At 40.5% G+C, this 19,696-nt stretch overlaps 2 protein-coding genes across 2 annotated transcripts; one reads left to right on the forward strand and one right to left on the reverse strand.

The window, feature by feature from the left end:
- LOC140115143 (olfactory receptor 2AP1-like) lies at positions 1-14,192 on the forward strand. Its single transcript, XM_072132769.1, has 2 exons — positions 1-703; positions 14,080-14,192. The coding sequence occupies exons 1-2, from the start codon at positions 1-3 to the stop codon at positions 14,190-14,192; spliced, it is 816 nt and encodes a 271-aa protein (XP_071988870.1).
- Positions 14,193-16,776: 2,584 nt separating this feature from the next.
- Positions 16,777-18,789, reverse strand: LOC140115298 (olfactory receptor 6B1-like). Its single transcript, XM_072132784.1, has 2 exons — positions 18,735-18,789; positions 16,777-17,807 (listed from the first exon to the last, which is right to left on the reverse strand). The coding sequence occupies exons 1-2, from the start codon at positions 18,787-18,789 to the stop codon at positions 16,777-16,779; spliced, it is 1,086 nt and encodes a 361-aa protein (XP_071988885.1).
- Positions 18,790-19,696: the final 907 nt, after the last annotated feature.

Raw genomic sequence — 19,696 nt, forward strand, 5'->3', positions numbered from 1 at the left:
ATGGAGTCAATGGAGAATAACTGCAGCAGAACAAAATATTTTATCATACTTGGTTTTCAGGGGATTCCAGAAACATACTTTTTTAGTTTTATACTTTTCTTATCTGTGTATCTCTTAACAGTATTCGCAAACATAGTAATTATTATATTGGTTAATATAGATTCACATCTGCAATCCCCAATGTACTTTTTTATCAGTAATCTGTCATTTCTGGAGATTGGATATACTTCTTCTACACTGCCAAATTTGATGGTTGGCATCCTGACAGGAAATAAGTCTATTTCTTTCACTGCTTGTATTATCCAGCTTTATTCTTTCAGTTGTTTAGGAGGCACTGAGAATGTGCTTTTGGCCTTTATGGCTTATGACCGATATTTAGCCATCTGCAGCCCTCTCAGATATAACATGATAATGTCTCCTAAAATGTGTTTACAGTTGGCATGTTTATGCTGGTCCATGGGATTCATAATAGCTATTGCTGCTATTGTTTTAATCACTATATCTTGCTTTTGTGGTCCAAACATAATTGAACATTTTCTATGTGAATCAGCTCCATTATTGCAACTTTCCTGTACAGATGTCTCCACAGCTAAATCTGTTCTTTCCATATCTACATCTTTATTAACATTAGGCTCTGCATTATTTACTATGTTATCTTACTGTTTTATTATACGTACTGTTGTCAAAATACCTTCAACAACTGGTAAAAAGAAGGCCTTGTCTACTTGTGTCTCTCACTTTGTAGCAGTATTTTTTTTTTATACTTCAGTATGCGTTATGTATGTTCGTCCATCTGGTTCAAACCCAAGTCGAAATCAGATAGCTGCTGTTTTTTATGGAATCATTACTCCAATGCTGAACCCTTTTGTCTATAGCCTCAGGAATAAGGACATGAAGAATGCTTTACTTAGATCACTAAGATCTAAAAAAGTCATATTTTAGCATGTGGGGACATGGCAAAAAAAGAAAGAGTACTTATCGGGTGAGCATGTCGTAATGAGAAGGTTTGAAGCTCAATCAGAGGGGCAACACTCAGTGATGGCTTCATCATTATTAGTGCATGGAATCGGTGCTGCCATCATAAATGAAACCTTAAATGGAGCTGCAAAGCCAGTCCGGATCAGAGATAAGAAAGTGAGGATAAATGAGCTGTACAAAATCCAACTAATATTCTATTTGGTGGACATTTATGCATAGTTCAACACCACAAACCTTTTCAAAACACAGGGGCCTCTTTCAATAGGGCCTATACTATAGTATGTTTCTGAAAAGAATTATATTGATTACTGTCTATGAATATCCCTCCCTTGGAAAGCAATGTTTTATTCTTTGTAGAAGTATACTACTCTATTATACCTCTTTCTCAAAAATCTTATTTATTAACAAAAATTTATTTAACCTCTAAGCGGTCTTCGTCCGATATATCTGATGCAGAGCACTGGGATTTAATGCTCAGCTTCCAATATATATTGGACACAGAGATGCCGGCCCAGCTCGTAAAGGGGGCACATTTACTTACCCGGTCCAGTCGCGATCCCGCGGCGCATTGTCCGACGAGGATTTGGGACTGCGGGATTCACTAAGGTCTTGCACCCGATATCCAGCAGGTGTCGCTGCTACGCCGAGGTCCGCCGGGGTTCACCTTCTTCTTCCTGGTGCATGTGAGTGCTTGATCTTGCGACACAAATGGTTTTTTAAATTCAGCAGTTTTTCTGAATCCGTCGTGTTGTTCGACGGCCACGCCCCCGATTTCTGTCGCGTGCAAGTTGGTGCCGATGCACCACAATCCGATCGAACCAAAAACCTGGGGCAATTCGGCGCAAAACGGAAATATTCTGGAAACCCAATGAAATTTCAGCGTTCGGACCATTAGTAAATGAGCCCCATAGAGTGCCATTGCTTTATTTTCTATGGCTAGTAGCTAGAGAAGGAAAAGGTACTGTGTTAGCTAGCGCCCAGGTTTTTTTTGTTTGTATTTTGTTTTGTTACTTGTTATGAGCCTGTATATATTGGGCCTGTGACTACAATTGATAATAAAGCCTTGAAGACACACCCGTTTGGAGCTACAAGTCTGTCATCATGTCTCTGTGAACTTTCTTGCTGAACTCCTACACTTGGTTTATGATAATAAGATAAAATTAAAAAAATGTATGATAAAATACAATTGAAATTAAATATTGCCCCAATACTATGTGGGTTTAGGTTATAAGAATGAAAAAAATACACTATAAAAACACTATTCAAATAACATCCTTAATTTAATATTCTTAATTTTTATCCATAACACAACAAGCTTGGGATTTATTGGAATTAACTATATATAAAGAGTATGTTGCATTGGGTATAGTGCAGTCGTGACACATTCTTAAATACATGTGCAAGCAATTTGCACATAAAAATACATGCAATATCCAACAGAAAATTGGTGAAGGAACTTTAGTAAATCTGGGTAAATCTGGGCGGTGGGCTGCAGAAGACACCTATGTTGATGATGAAAGACAACTGCCAATGACTGTGGTTTTCTGTGATGTGCAGACAGAGTAGGCAGGTAGCGGTGAGGGCTTGATGGTGGAAGAAGTGAGGGGTGATGATCAGGTCCTATAGCCGACCTGGATAGAAGGCAGTGATACTTCAAAAGAAGAGGTGGTGGCAAGGGAAGCTGGCAAAGCAAGCAAAAAGGGACCGAGGTGCAGCGGTCAGCCCATAGCCATGTCATCAACTGCTACTGCCAGAGGCCCAGGGAGCAAGGAAACAAGCAAAAAATCCCCCAAATCATGGAGAAAAAGTGAAAGTTTGGCTGTTGCATACATGAGCTCCTGAACAGGAGCATTTACTAATTGCTGGCCTTTGAAATGGTCCTAATGAGGCTGGTAGAGATTGACAGCTATGCAGATCTCATGGCGGCCGCTGTTCCAGAGTATAAAGTTCCCAGCTTCCACTACTTTTCCTAGCGGGCTGTCAATATCAGGATCAGAGAATCCTTCAGTGGGCCCAGCTCTCTGCACTTGCTGCAGACATTCAGATAAGTAAGCCACATCCACCAGCTCGGAGCTTATGCAGAGTGGTACTTAAATACAGCCGGAGCTCTGTGCATGTGCTGCTACTGCTTCAAAGACTGCTTAAATAGGTATGTAGTCATCTTTGAAGTGTTTCCTGTATTCTAACCCCTCTCTGCCGTGCTTTTCCCCTCATTAGCACACAGTAGTGGAGTTTTATTGACGCCTCCTCTACACTGCCTACTCCTTAGGTTTAAATTCCCCAAAAATTGCTCAATACTTATTTCCCAACACTAGATGCTCACCCCTGGCTTTTGTTCTCCCCCCACACCTCTTTTCCTACCTCTACTGCTATTCTATCCCCCCACCAGCTGTTTGCTATGTTTTGGTCCTCCTCATCTGCTCAGTTTTATCTTTTGACCCCTTTCCAAGCTGCTCTTTTACCCTCTCTGTCCCTAAGCTGCTGGTAGATTAGCATAAGTGACAAGATTCACTGAAGAAGAATGGTAAGTATTGAATTATTACATAAGAATATGTAATAGTATTAATAGATTTGAAATTCATATGTCTGTGGAATGTTTATATCGACGTAGTATGTATGTATTTGAAATGTGTAAATGTATTTTTAGTGTGGAATATGGTCAGGTTAAAGGTCAGAAGCAGAGTGTTTAGATGCAAAGCTATGGTTGTGCATAGTGTGAGAACTGTGGACGAAGAGCTGATGACATCACACCTTCATGACCGCTGCTGGAGCCAGCTGGGCCAGATGCCATTTAGAATTACTAATAGGAAAAGTCAAGAGGCACTCGGCAGAGCACCTTAGGCTCTTCTTATCTCTCTGAAATGGTGCACTGCTTAGACATACTAAAAGAAGATTTCTACACCTCGGCAAGGAATCACCTATTCTGATGTTAGATGTCCTGTAAACCTCTGCCTTATTATTAATTACTTTACAGATCTTGTTATCATCTGCAAATCTACTGTGTATACCCTTTATGAGGTCATTAATAAAAATATCATAAAGAAGGGGGCCCAATACTAACCCTTATGGCACTGCACTAGTAACTATGACCCAATATGAGAATGTGAGGTTAATGATGACCCTCTGTTTTCTATCACTAAGCCATTTGCTAACCCTCATACACAGATTTTACCCTTATCCCAGGAGTCGTAATGAATGCTAAATGTATATACTGGAGACAAATTTAGAAAATTTCTAATACAATCTTAATTTTCTTCTAATTTCTGTAAAATGTTTGTAGGTATAACAAGTTTCCTACATGTTGTTTTGAATAGGTTGGGGGTGCAGTTTTTAAAATAGTATTCTACTGCCTGTGGAGAGAGCTCTAGTGAAGATGTGGACATTGTACTTGCATTTAAGAGCTAAATCAGGTTTTCACATATTGTAGACCTTGTGGGCCATGTAAAATGAAGGCCATGTTGGGAATTTGTGTATTTTTGGTACATTGTCTCTTTTTTAGCATCGACTTTAATGTTGTTTTATGTTGGTCTTGATGTGCAACAAAAAATAGGTGTCTGGAACTGGAAGTGCAGGAAAGGTGCTGAGTAACAAAAGCTGTGCTCAAATTGAGAGACAAACAAAAAGTTGTGAGGGTTGTAAAATTGAGCTTTTTGTGGCACTGACACTCTGTAAACTCTGTTCGCATGGACTACATGTCCTTTCCATGTCCTAATGAAATAACCTGCAGTAAAGGTTTTATGCTCCAAGGAATAATCTATATCATCATTATGTTTATTATTATTATAGCTATTTTATTATATTACAATGATTACATGACTAATTATGCGTAAAATAATTGTTTATTCAATCCTACACAGAGTGATTCCCATGAGCAGTGCAGGACCTAACATATATAATGCCAATAAACCTTGTGTTAATGGCATTGTTTACAAGCATAGTACAGTTGTGAAATATTTGGCAAGCTGCATTTATCATGCTCGTTGTTAAATTGACCGGACCTCATTGTAAAGAACTAGTCTTATTTTTTAGATAAAGTCACTTTGACATAGTTTCTCAGACTATCGAGCCAATGGAGAATAACTGTAGCAGAACAAAATATTTTATCATACTTGGTTTTCAGGGGATTCCAGAAACATACTTTTTTAGTTTTATACTTTTCTTATCTGTGTATCTCTTAACAGTATTTTCAAATATTGTAATAATTATATTGGTTAAGATAGACTCACATCTGCAATCTCCAATGTACTTTTTTATCAGTAATCTGTCATTTCTGGAGATTGGATATATTTCCTCCACGCTGCCAAATTTAATGGTTGGTATTGTGTCAGGAAATAAGTCTATTTCTTTCACTGCTTGTATTATCCAGCTTTATGCCTTCAGCTGTTTAGGAACTACTGAGAATGTGCTCCTGGCCTTTATGGCTTATGATCGCTATTTCGCCATTTGCAGCCCTCTCACATATAACCTGATAATGTCTCCTAAAATGTGTTTACAGTTGGCATGTTTATCCTGGTCCATGGGATTCATTATAGCTATTGCTGCTATTTTTTTAGTTGCCACATCTTGTTTTTGTGGTCCAAACGTAGTTGAACATTTTCTATGTGAATCAGCTCCATTATTGCACCTTTCGTGTACAGATGTTTCCACAGCTAAACTTATGCTTTCTCTATTTATAACTACATTAACCGTAGGCTCTATTTTATTTACAATGACATCTTACTGTTTTATTATACGTACTGTTGTAAAAATACCCTCTGCAACTGGTAAAAAGAAGGCCTTGTCTACTTGTGTCTCTCACTTTACAGCAGTACTCATCTTCTATTCCTCAGTATCTGTTATGTATGTTCACCCATCTGGTTCAAACCCAAGTCGAAATGAGATAGCTGCTATATTCTATGGAATAATTGCCCCGTTGTTAAACCCTTTTGTCTACAGCCTCAGGAATAAGGACATGAAGAACGCTTTACGTAGAATACTAAAGAGATTCAAAAATATGTGAGACTTTAGAATGCGGGTGAAAAACAAAATAATTGTGCTCAATAGTGTCTAGCAAAATAATGCATTTCTTATATAATTCTTCTATTTATAGTATTTCCTAAAACTTATGAATGCTGAATGCACTATACTTTACTATTGAACTACTATCATATATCTTTCCATGCACAGAAAAAAATATTAAATTCCCAACATAAATATCAATGGGCCGGGTTCAATTGTTTAGAAGATATGGTTGATAATCTCAGTATTGCTACAAAATATAGTGTGTTTCTTTTTTTGTAAATTCATTATTATTGATTTTATAAACACTGGGAATAGAAGGGAAAAGATTGATGAATAAGGATCTCTTACCATCTCACATTCACCACAACAAATATAAAGCCATGTATAAGACGAGGGTAGGAAATGCATTGGTCACAACCTCCCCGGGTAATGAAATGTCCTGCAGCAGCCTCCCCCAGTAAAGAAATGCTCCATGTAACCCCCCAAATAATGAAATGCCCTGCAGCAGCCCCTAGTAATGAAATGCCCTGCAGCCCCCCCAAATAATGAAATGCCCCCCAAATAATGAAATGACCTGTAGGCCTCTAATTAATGAAATGCCCTGCAGCTCCTTGGTGTGTAAAACCATAAACTTACATACTCATCTTCCGATACTCCCCGTGGCTCCTCTTCCTTCTTCTCTTCACTTGTAACAGAGCGAGCAGAGATGTGCCTATGTGCTCTGCCCGCCCGCACACACTATGACGTCAGCAGTGGCGACACCGCCACTTCATAGTGTGCATGGACAGGCAGAGAAGTGAAGTGAAGAGAAGAAGGAAGAGGAGCCGGGGAAGAATCGGATGGTGAGTATGTAAGTGTATTTTTTTATACACATGTGAATAAAAACCGAGGTTGGGGTTTTCATCACTTGTTTGTGCTGATAAATTCTGCTTACATACGAGTATATATGGTATACGTTGAATTGTTAGAAGGTTTGTGTGTATGAATTGGTGCTATACAGTACTCTTTGGATAGGAATATGACTAATAATGTTTAATTGAATAAGTATAAATAGGTTAGATATGTTCTACATATTGGATTTAATATGTGCAATATGTTTAACCCTTACGAGACTCAGACCTTTTTTGGTTTTGCGTTTCTGTTTTTTACCCTCCTCATTCCAAAAGCAATAACTTTTATATTTTTTTACATTTACAGAGATGTGTTAGTGTTAGTGTTATCTGCGGGACAAATTGTACTTTTTAGTAGCGCCATTTAATATTCCATGCAAAGTACTGGAAAGCTGGAAAAATTTTCAAGTGCTGTGAAATTGTCAAAAAGATACATTTCTGCTATTTACTTGTGGGCTCTGTTTTTATGGGTTTTATTCTGAGCTCCAAATTACACTTTATTGTTTGGGTCTGTACGATCACAGGGATACCAAATTTATATAGGTTTTATTAGGTTTTAATAGATTTAAAAGAATTAAAAGCTATTGTAAACAAAAATATTTGCCATTTTGCCAAATTCTAAGGCCACTTTGGTGTACAGACATATGTAAGGTGTTATTTTTTGCGTTATGTGCTGCTGTCTTAATGTATATCAATTTGGGACCTATGTGACTGTTTGATCAGTCGCTATTTTACTTAGTGGTGTTTAACTCCAGGAATAATCTTTTATATTTTTTGATACAACGGGCATTTTGGGATGTGGCAATACCTACCATGTTTAAGATTGTTGCTGTTGTATTTATTTTTAAATGTGTCTAGGAGCAGAGGGATGATTTAAACGTTTACTTTTTTATATTTATATAATATATTTCTTAATTTTAAAAAATATTTTTTACCATTATTTCAGCCACTTTCTCTATGGTAAATCTTCCCCGTTAAAATTTGTATCGGGCGTGCTTACTATGGAGTAGGGATATGCTGCTCCATCCGGGATCTGATCCTGTTTTCCACTGCACTGATCGTTGGGATTTGAGCAGCACACGGGTCTTTTTTTGACAATAAAGCTTACTAAGGGCTCTGTTTAAAATTGTAGTTTCTCAATGTGAGCTTGAGGGAACAAAAGCGGCACTTCTAGTGTACAGTATTTATATGAATCAGTTTTTAACCTATTCTCCAAGGGTGGATTAAAAGTATTGCAATGCCATGAAGTGACTCTCCAAAGTTCATTGTACTGTTATGGTTGTGGTATGGCCTGGCTCACAAGTTGATGAAATGCCATACACAACAGTGTCCGCTATACCTTAGAACTGACGTCATGATATAATACCCTTGATCAAAGATATGCCACTGTTGTTTTGACTAGCCGTTGTTATGCCACTGCCTGTCAGTGCAATCGTAATGGGCTGACAGTTACTATACACTGCAATATTTCAGTATAGCAGTATATTGGGGCACGATAACAGAGTTCACCGAAAGTACATTGTCCGACGAGAATGTACTCTGCCATAATTAAGTAAGATTGTGCACCCGATAATCTGCATGTGTCGCCTCCCTGCTCAGGAGTTCACCTTCCTCCTGGTGCATGTAAGTGCATACAAGTGCGACACAATCCAAGTGCAGACAACTGTTAAATACCTGCAAAACAACACCTTTCTACATACAATATAATCAAGCAGTGAAACAACAAAATGATTTCCTGTCGCATAAAAAATATCTTATCCGAATAGTCCCTGAGCTTTTCTTTGGGTCTCCATGCCCTTAGTAATCCTTAAAGTAAAATGAAACGCTCACCACACTTTTATTTGCTATTTAGAGATGAGCGAGCACTAAAATGCTCGAGTTCTCGTTAATCGAGTTGAACTTTTTCCGATGCTCGAGTGCTCGTTTTGAATAATGAACCCATTGAAGTCAATGGGAGACTCGAGCATTTTTCAAGGGGACCAAGGCTCTGCACAGGACCAAACTCCTGGAAACCTCAGAAAATGATGGAAACACCACGGAAATGGACAGTAAACAGCAGGGGCAGCATGCATGGATGCCTCTGAGGCTGCCTAATCGCACCATTATGCCAAAATTCTGGGCGGCAGCATGGTGATGACAGAGTGACAGAGTGAGGCGAAATAGCATCTAAAACACCCAATAATTGACCCTGACACAATAGGGGGTGGCATGCGGAATAAGGCAGCGGCAGCAGCAGCAGGCTAGAGAGTGGCATTGCGACATACCCCAAATGGACTTAGGCTTCAAACCAATTTAAAAAATTCCTTTTGGCGAGGATAACATGTAGCACTGTACGTATCAGTATTTGGCCTGGTTATGGCGGCAGAGAGGAACCAAAGGAGGTGAACAAGAAGCACTGAAATGATTTCCTATGTGAACAAAAGGTTGATGGTATATTTAGTCAATAACACAGCATGACCAAGTTCCATAACGTATCTGGTGAAACACCCGAAAAATGAGCCTTACACAGCTCATTTGCTAAGGGGCCGACATGTGGCAGCTATGGAGACAATATATGGAGGCTGCTATGGAGACAACTTGTGGAGGCAGCTATCGAGACGACGTGTGGAGGCTGCTATGTAGACGACATGTAGAGGAAATGGCGACGGTTATGGCACCCGAGGTGAATGTAAGGAGGTGAGAAAAGAGGAGTGTGAAGATAGATTTTAGAGGTAAAAGGTTATAGTACTAGATGTAAGTTGCTGCAGCTAAAACGATGTTAGTTGGATCTTGGGATGGAGCTGGCGGTCCGCTGCCAGACAAGCTTTCGCCTTTCCAAGCCCCTGCCTCTCGGTTCCTTCCCACCCAAAATGGACCTGGGGGCCCGAAGTGTTTACTTTGAAAAAATTATAATTTTCAAAGCAGGCGGGGTCGTTTGAATATTACATCTACGAATAATAGAATAGCATTGCGGTTCCATTTTTTTTTCCGGAAATGGTTCCATGGTTAAAAGCGACGGTATGGGGCATCCATATTGCGCTGCTATGATTGAAACTTCAGGTCTCCAGCATGGCGGCGACAGATGGGCCAAGTTCCATTACATATCTGGTGAAACACCCGAAAATTCTGCCTGACACAGCTCGTTTACTAAGGAGGTGATGTGTGGAGGCAGCTATGGAGACGACTTTTGAAGGCAGCAATGGAGACGACGTGTGGCGGTAGCAATGGAGACAACATGTGGAGGCAGCAATGGAGACAATGTGTGGAGGCAGCTATAAAAACGACATGAGGAGGCTGTTGTGCTGTGACTGTCACTTTAACTTTAGAAAAATGCTAATATAGCCCTAACAAGGGCTGTTGGGTTCTTGGAGAATCTCTCCAGCCTAACAGTAAGGTTCTTGGAGAATTACTCCTGGCTAAGAGTAAGGTTCTTGGAGAATCACTCCTCCCTAACAGTAATCTACTAGAACACCCTAAAGCTATCCCTGACCAGCAGCTGCTCTATCCCTAACGGCATCCAGACAGAGAATGATCCGAGCAGGGGCTAGTATATTCCCGGGTCACCTGATCAGGCCAGCCAACCACTGCTATCGACATGTAAGTGTACCCCGTGATGCTGGGTGTACTGCAGAGTCTCCTGGCTTGTGATTGGCTCTGTTTCTGGCCGCCAAAAATCTAAATGCCGCAAGATGCCATCTTCTCGAGCTGGTGAAATACTCTTCCGAGCACCGAGCAGTTGCGAGTATGCTAATGCTCGAACGAGCATCAAGCTCGGACGAGTATGCTCGCTCATCTCTATTGCTATTTAGAAATTTTTCTTTAGCAAAAATATATCAATTGTTACAAGCATTGTAGGCAAAACATAATCACCAAAGTATGAAAGTCCATTAATCCTCAAATTTCCACATACATATAAAAAATAAAAACTTCATAGCCTTTTTTTGGAGATCAATGATACTTCTAATACTAAATGGAGTGGGAATAGTTAAACACAAAAGTTTGTACACTATAGTCAACATAATTCAGACTTCAGAAGACAGAAGTTGGATACTTTTGGAGTACACAATAGAGAATCCTTACATTAGGTACATAAAAAAATTTGGAAGATACATTGACAGTCGATTCATTGTCAGCATAACGTCTCTGAGTCAATTCCTTGACTTTGTGTATTACTGGTCAAATGGGATACAAGTTTACATTTATTAGCAACCCAAAACCAAAGCGTGAACCCAAAGCCCATTATTCAAATCCGTACCGAATTTGGCGGGTTCGGCACCCACAAACCTTAAAACCAAACAAGCACTGCTGTTTGGGATCTCGGTCCGTGGTTAGAAAAAGGAGCAAGCTGAAGCAGGTACATAAGATCAAGGGCACTTATTCCTGAAGTTCCTCCAATGTGGTATACCTTACTATGTGTGAACAGTGTCCAACCACATGCCTTTATGTTTGGAAAACAGGCCAGAGACTTCATCAGCGCTTAAACTTGCACTAATCTAACATTAAAAATGAAAGGAAAGTTCTCCCTGTGACTACACTATGGAAGATTTGAGGATTACAATTTTAATGGGACATTTAAAGGTTCTTAGTCTGTTTATTGCCCTCTTTTTGTAAAAATGTCCCGGTATTTATCAATCTGTTGTTTTTTTTTTATATCCTTTGTTGATAACTGCCTAGTGTGTATAAAATGTTACAAATTTTCTGTTTCATGCATAACATCAAGTCTGATGAAGAGAACTAATATTCTCGAAAGCTCACCATCAAATATACTTCAAAATCTATTACCTGATTTTTTTCACTCTTCTTCTGCAGTATAAGAGCAGGGTCACATGTATATATGCCATTAAACACAGGACGCTACTAGGGAGAACATGTTGCTCCACATAGGGTCACTCAGCTATGCAGGGGGTTCTGAAAAAACAGTAATTTCCTTTGTCAGATGTAAAGAAGAGGCTCCAACTATTAGGGACAGGTGGATAACTGAAATAATTAGCTTATAGGGGCAAAAAATTTCTTCAGGCTTCTATACTGCAGGGATATTTTTGCTAATTATAGGGGACTATAGGGGACCCCAGAAAAATTGTAAATCATCAATCATTCCTTGATTGCAAAGTTGCTCCTGTCAGTGAATAATGTGGACTAATAAGTGGATAAGAAAAGTGCTCATTATAGTGAATAACGTGCAGTAATACATCAATCAGTAGAGTATTGTTGTCAATGAAACTAATACATACTGACTAATACATGAATCAGAAAGGTTTTGTTGTCTGTGAATATCAGGCAATGATACATAGATCATAAAAGTTCTATTCTCAGTAAATATCGTGCACTGATACATGGATCATAAAAGTTCTGTTGTCAGTAAATATTGTGCACTGATACCTAGATCATACAAGCTCTGTTGTCAGTGAAAAATGTACACTAAAGCATGGATCAGAAAAGTTTTGTTGTTAGTAAAAAGTGTGCAGTAATACATAGATTTATTTGATTTTTTGTGAATATCACACATTGATCATAAAAGTTCTGTTCTGTGAATAGCGTCCAGTAATCCCTTGATTGAAAAGGTGCTGTTTCAGTATTGTTTGGTACTCCAGGTCTTTTAAAAGGAGGAAAGCAGGAATTAAGGGACTTTAAGTGGCCGTGGTGTTGCTACTGGTGGTGGTAGTGATGGAGCCGGTACTACAGAGATGTGTTCCGTCTCTGCTTGCTCCAAGTTCCTCCAGTGCAAGTAGGCGCCGGGGTGTTCAGCATCTACTAAAAGTTGAGGCTTTGGTCATTTACATGGCAAACAACATCAACTTCTGTGGTTTTATCTTAACCATGCCCTCCACCTTACTCCCCTTCAAAGCAGCAAAGCCATTTCAGCCACAAGTCATGGAACAGTCAGTCTGAATGATAACTATCCTAGCAGGGATTGTATGGACCATCCACCTGCCCCTGCAGATGTAGAGCAGATACAGAGTTCCAAGATTCCTACAAACTTTTATTGTCAAATGAGGGTGTGGGCGGTGGACCAACAGAAGAGACCTGCCAACAACCAATGGCTGTGGCTTTCTGCAATGATATAGGGCAATGGTGAGGGCAATGACTCAATGACAGAAGAAGAGAGGGGTGATGATGAGGTATGCAAGGCATTTTTTCTCACATAATGCAAAATACAGAACATGTTTTTGTGCAGGCTGTGTTACCAGTCCATAAAGCTTGGCCAAATCCGTAACAATCTGAGAACCTCATGTATGACCAGGCACCTGCAGAGTAAACATGAGCTACAGAGGCTGACACATCAAAAAAGCCTGGAAAACCACGAAGATTCTTCAGTTGGTCCAGTCTGTTCCACTGCCTCCCTAGTCACATGGCTACCTGTTTCCCAGCGGCTGTCCCACAGTATGAAGTTCCCAACTCCCATTACTTTTCCCTGTAGGCAGTCAACACCGTACACCAACAGGTTGTAGACAAAATCAGACGTGCACTGTGCAATGCTATTAGATCCTAGGTGCACTTCACAACTAACATGTAGATCACTAAGGAGAGGCAGGGATGTAACATATCCTTAACTGCCCAATGGGTTAATGTAGTGGCAGCTGGGCCAGGGGCAGACTGAGATCCCATCTTGTCCCCACCCAGGATTTACGGACATCCCACCTTGCCTCCAGTCGCCTCCTCCTCTTTGCCCTCTCCTGCTTCCTCATCTAGTCAGTGCAATGCCAATTTTAGACTAACAATGGGGAAATAGCAGCAGGCCATGCTAAACCTCAACACATCGCCACAGAGTTGTAGACTGGGATCTAGGAGCAGACAGATGAGTGGATGCTGCCTCTAAAGCTCAACCCTGGCAAAATGGTCTGTGACAATGACATGTATTGCACATGTGCTCATCTTGGTGGTACAAAGGTTTCTCACCAACTATGCAGACGTGCCAGAGCCGCTGCTTAAATTGTGTGCCATGTGTTCACATTTTCAATGGTCACACCCTGCAGCTTTTCGCCTATCTGCACTGCAGAGGAGCTTTGGACTGCCCAACTAGCACCTCATATATGATGTGCCCACTAGGTGGAATTCCATTTTACATGCTTTACATAAGCAACAGCAGGCAATTGTGGAATTCCAGCTTCAGAGCACATGGGCAATTCGAAGTAGTGACCAGCAGCACTTAAACACAACAACTGGGCTAGCAACTGGGTTATCACTAATAACGCTATTGTCAGCTCTACCATTCCCATCTTTTGTATGCTAGAAAAAACTCTTCAGGCCATGAGAGAGGATGTAATGGTAGCAGATGAGGAAATAGAGGAGAAACAGATGCCAGGCCAGTCCAGACAAGGCTTGAAGGGAGGGTTCCCAGGCTAGTGGTCTCCTACTGCACTGTCCAGCCAGTTCTGAATTTCGAGAACATACTGGTATGTTGATTAGATTGTGAGCTCCACTGAGGTCAGGGGCCGATTTGGCAAGCTCTGTGTAGCGCTGAGTAATCTATATAAATAAAGAAATATTTATCATTATTATTTTGACCAACTCCCTCATCTCTATTCTCTAGTGCCTTCAGCTCAGCCACTTGTGCTGACACAGAGGATTTGAAGGTTCATTCGAATTCCGATCTGTCATGGTGGTAATAGCATATCTGGTCTTGTAACTTGTCTTATGGTGGAATCTGGAACCTCTCACCAAAAAACAAAAGTATTAGTTAGGCAACGAGACATGCTGTTACCAGAGGTACTGAAGGAAAGGGAAAATTGAAATGTGGCCCTTTTCTTTCTCTATTCTCTGCCCTACTCAGATGCTTACCATGTAGCTGTATTTTTCCCTACTCCCTCTTTGTTAGACCCTGTAGAAGTAATGAATCAATGTTTAACAGTACACTTGATGTCTGGACTCGGATCACAGGCGCACCCGTGCCTCTCCGTGTAGCCCCGGGCCGGCACCACTTAACTCCAGCGGCGATCTCCGCTGCTCCCATGGCTCGGTGCACGCTCGTCCCTGCAGATAATTGGCGCTGGCCTGATTTAAATACCAGCCTCTTCCTGTTACCCATGCTGGATCTTCAAACTTCCTTTAGAAAAAAGCGTTCCTGTGATTCCTGCATTCCTGTAATTCCTTCGGTTCCTGTGATTCCTCCGTTCCTGTGATTCCTCCGTTCCTGTGATTCCAGCGTTCCTGTGATTCCTGCGCTCCTGTGTGCCAGTCCGTTCCTGTGGTCCTGCGTTCCTGTGTGCCAGTCTGTTCCTGTGGTCCTGCATTCCTGTGTACCAGTCTGTTCCTGTGGTCCTGCGTTCCTGTGTGCCACTCCGTTCCTGTGGTCCTGTGTGCCAGTCCGTTCCTGTGGTCCTGCGTTCCTGTGTGCCAGCTCCTGCGATTCCTGACGTGAGTCCTAGTGTGCCTTCCAGTGCTATTCTCCTGCCGTCACTCCGAGTACACACTGTCTCCTGTGTTAATACCTTGGCAGCCACCGCGGGATAGTCGTACCTGTGAAACGACCTGGTGGTATCCCGCTGTAGCATGCCCATCCCGCTTTGTGGTGGGCTCTGGTGAAAACCAGGTGCCACTTAGTCTACGGTCCCAGGTCGGCTAGTACCATCTCCCGCAGTGGTCCAGAGGGTCCACAGACTCCCAGTCCTGACACTTGAGATGACTGTTCCCATGAATACTATGAAGTAGACCTGTTTATTATCAGACTAATTGGCTGTCCTTCCCTTTTCCAACCATGGAAATTGTATCCTCATATTTTACCCCATCTCAGTAGACTGAGCCCATGGCATCTGACTTTATTTCTTTAATTTTAGCTATAATCTTAACTGGCTGTTTCCTGAACTAGCTCCTTACTATACTGCTGAAGTAACAACCCCCACCCTCCTACATCCTGAATGGCATGTTCTGTATTTTGGAAACCAGAACCATATTTATGACCCCTTCAGGTATCATGATACTTGGTATAAATCATCTATGCCCCAAAACTGAGGAGCTTGGTACTTGCCCCACAATCTCAACACAAACGCATAGGCATGAACTGGGACAATGTTCTCAAAAATAAAAGCACCAAAAAAAAATAGAGACATTTTCACAAATGTTCTAAAAAAGTCCTGCGAAAAACACATAACATATGGGAAAAAGCATATGAGAAACAAAAAAGGCCAATGTGGTTAACTAGTACTGTAAGGAGAGCAATAAGCGAGAATGATACTTTGCTGAAACAAGAAGATAGTGGTTAGGCAATACAGGATTATAAAGAGAAAAATAAATGCTGTAAAGGCAGCAAAAATAGAGATGAAAGAAATATTGCCAAGGAAAGTAAAAATGATTCTAAATTACTTTTCAAGTATATAAATGATTAGAAACTAAAAACGGAGAGTGTGGGTCCCCTGCGGAATAACCTTGTGGTCATGGTGGAGGGGGATGAGGAAAGGGCCAATCTATTGAATAAAGTCTAAACTCAGGAAAATCCCCCGGTGGAAGACATGATGAGGCACAATGTATATTCTCTTTTGAATGTCAACAGCTTAGCCTAAAAAGAGGTACAGCGGCGCCTCACAACCGCTAAGATAGTTGAAAAGCCCTGTGTGGTTGTGACCATCACACTGTATACTTCATACCCCATACATCACACAACACACCGCACAGTATATATCCCACAGTACACATCACACCACATGCATCACAAAGTACACTATACATCCTGCAGAACAACACAGCATACATCAAATTGTACACATCACACTATACATTACACAGTACAAAATTCGGCCTCTTAAGGTACAGCAGAGGTAGCCCCCTAGGCCATTGTCTACCTTTGCCTACCCCTTGTCCCGATCCTGAATTAAAGGCTTTTTTTATCAAAGTATTTAAGTTATTGCTTATTCACAGGACAGGATCTAACTGCCGGGACGCCACTGATCACAAGAATGGGACTCCCAGGATCTAGAGCATGTGGATACTGTTGTCACAAATTGGTGTTACAGCAGGACCAGTTCGTGTCCTGTCGCTCCATTTGATTGTATAGCAATGACGGAAGTAGCTGAGTACAGCACTTGATAAACATTGCAGACAAACTTGTCCTCATTTCACTGTTCCTTAAGGTGTAAATCACTGGATTCAGCATTGGGATAACGAAAGAGTAGAATATAGATAGACATTTGTTGAAATCAAATGAATCAATAGCTTGAGGTCTTCCATACATAAATATAGTAGTGCCGAAAAACAAAACCACTACTGTCAAATGGGAAGCACAAGTGGAGAAGGCTTTTTTCCACTTTCGGTCAGAAGGTATTTTTTTTATTGTAGATATTATGTAGACATAAGAAATTATTATGAGTATTAATGAGCTAATCAATACAGACAATGCAGTGATGAAATCAACCAACTCTATAACGGAAATATCATCACAGGAGAGGTGAATTACTGGGGAAATATCACATAAGTAATGGTTAATTATCTTGGATCCACAAAAGTTGAGTTGCGTTATCAAGCCTATAGAGAATGAGCAGGCGAGAAAGCCTAAAAACAGACTACCTACAGTGAGGATCCAGCACATTTTTTTTGTCATAATATTGTGATAGAGCAGAGGGTTACAAATAGCAAGATATCTATCATAGGACATGGCAGCCAACAAGAAACATTCAGAACACCCAATGGATAGAAACAGGTATAGCTGAAACATACAACCACATAGAGAAATAAAAGTATTCCCTGTTGAAAGATCACTCAACATTTTTGGTACAGTAACAGAGACATAAACTGTTTCCAGCAAGGACAGTTTACTTAGAAAAAAGTACATAGGTTTATTAAGCTTTGAGTCCCACAGCGAAATGGAAATGATAGCCACATTTTCCAAGATTGTGAATATATATGCAATAGAGAATATTGTTACAAGTAAGATCTTAACTGATTGAGACACTTGAAAGCCAAGCAAAATAAAATGTGTTGCATTCAATCTATCTATACTTTCAATAGAGAGCATGGTCTGTCCGTAACCTGTAAGATACAAAAACAATTAATGCAATTGAAATTTAGTTTCATCTTAATTTCGGTGTTTGTTAAAAAAGCAAATTAATAATAATAATAATATTTATTTATATTGCGCCATCATGTTCCGTGGCGCTTTACAAATCGTTGGGGACAAATACAAATTATTAAAAAAAAAGATATTAGTAAAACTTAAAATAATTTAATGAGAGAACAATAAAAAAAAATGATCAACAATAATATTTTGTATTTTGCTTCTTTTCATCTTTGCAGTTCAATACATTCACAATGCAAGCATTTATTTATTTCTAGGAATGGAACATAGCATTGGCACAATTTATTTTTACCTTTATGAAATGTGTCCATTTATACACACAGTTGAGGTCTCCAGTCTCTTTATCTCTGAGATAATTATTGTGCGGTGCACATTGTAGTATGACAGCAAATGTTATACAAAATTATTTAAAGCTTAACTAAACATTTAACAACTTTTAATAAATAGTACAGGTGTTAAAGAAAAACTTTGTAATATACTTTATTAAATACAAGTCCTTATGTTCTTTATCCCTTGCTTTTCTTCCTGTTTTTTGCATTTTCTCAGCTTTCTTTCCCATATTCCACTAAAAGTTAAACCTGTCGAATCAGTCTGTGGTTGAATCTTCAAGTGAAATATTCCCTAGTTGTGGACACAGCTCATCCTTAGCCTCTTTTCTAAATCTTCTGCTATATACTGAACATCAGATTGCACAAGAAAGCAGAAAGTCAAAGAGAAGCTGGTTTACCCAATGAAGAGCATTGTAAATTTCACAATTATCATCTGCGCTATTTATTAATACAATAAAAAAACAGCTTCAACCACTTGCCTCCCATTGTACAACTTCATACGTGCTGGGAGCAGCAGAACAGCAGTGGGATCGCATTGTCTCCCAAAGTTACAATCATATAGTGCAGCCTGGAGACTGTTCATGGTGGCCTTTGGGTAATTGATCATTGTGACTGCCAGTCACAGTGCTCATTTAGTAAAAATAACAAGAGTTACAAAATTAATTTCTATCTCGGGGTGTCAGATCTTGTGCTTCTGTATACCCCAAATTTCAAGTTTTTCTGGTAGATAAAGTAGATCCATGTCAAATCAATATAGTTGATTAACCAATATGTCACACAAAGAGGGGGGAGGTGGAGCAGGCACAGGTCGCAGCACAGGGGTGACTCTTTGAGGCTAGAACTGCCGTTTTCATCTAGCGGCAGTGTGTTGATAAACAATCCAAAGGTTGTTGATTGATTGACTTGGTCATCCACTTCCTCCCAGATGACATCTGACAACCTCAGCCAAGAGTCCGTGGGTTTTTCAGATGCAACACTTAGTTGGTATGGCCCAGGAGCAGGTCAGCGGTGCTCACCTGTCCTTAACCAGCCTCTGTCCTGTTCATTTCCCTCAGCCAGAGGAAATCAGGGATTCATCATCATTGTTAGGAGAAGAGGGTGTTAGCTTGCTCGTCAGGCTGCGAAGCAGGCAACAAGTCACTACTGTGGCTGTGAGTCAACAGGGTGCAGGTCCAAGTAAGCAGTGACACAGGGGATCAGTGAGGCAGTGGTGTTAGTAGTCACTCAGTGCAGAGTGTTGGCAGTAAAATCACAACTCAGCGATGTCACAGTTTTTTGTTAAGACATCAGAGGAGCCGAGCGTGTGTATATGTAGAATCTGCGGGCAGAAAGTGAAGCGTGGTCAGGGATCTAATGTTGGCACCACGACCCTGTATCAACATATGAAGCGTCACCATCCAATGGCCTGGGAAAAACATGGTAGAGATGTGGAGCAACAGGAGCACCTAGTGGCACACTGTGCAGGGCACAGCGGTGTCACGCAGTTCTACACCTAGTTTGCTTGGGTGAACAAA

This window comes from Engystomops pustulosus, chromosome 1 (assembly GCF_040894005.1).
Source record: "Engystomops pustulosus chromosome 1, aEngPut4.maternal, whole genome shotgun sequence".
NCBI classification, from domain to species: Eukaryota; Metazoa; Chordata; class Amphibia; order Anura; family Leptodactylidae; genus Engystomops; species Engystomops pustulosus.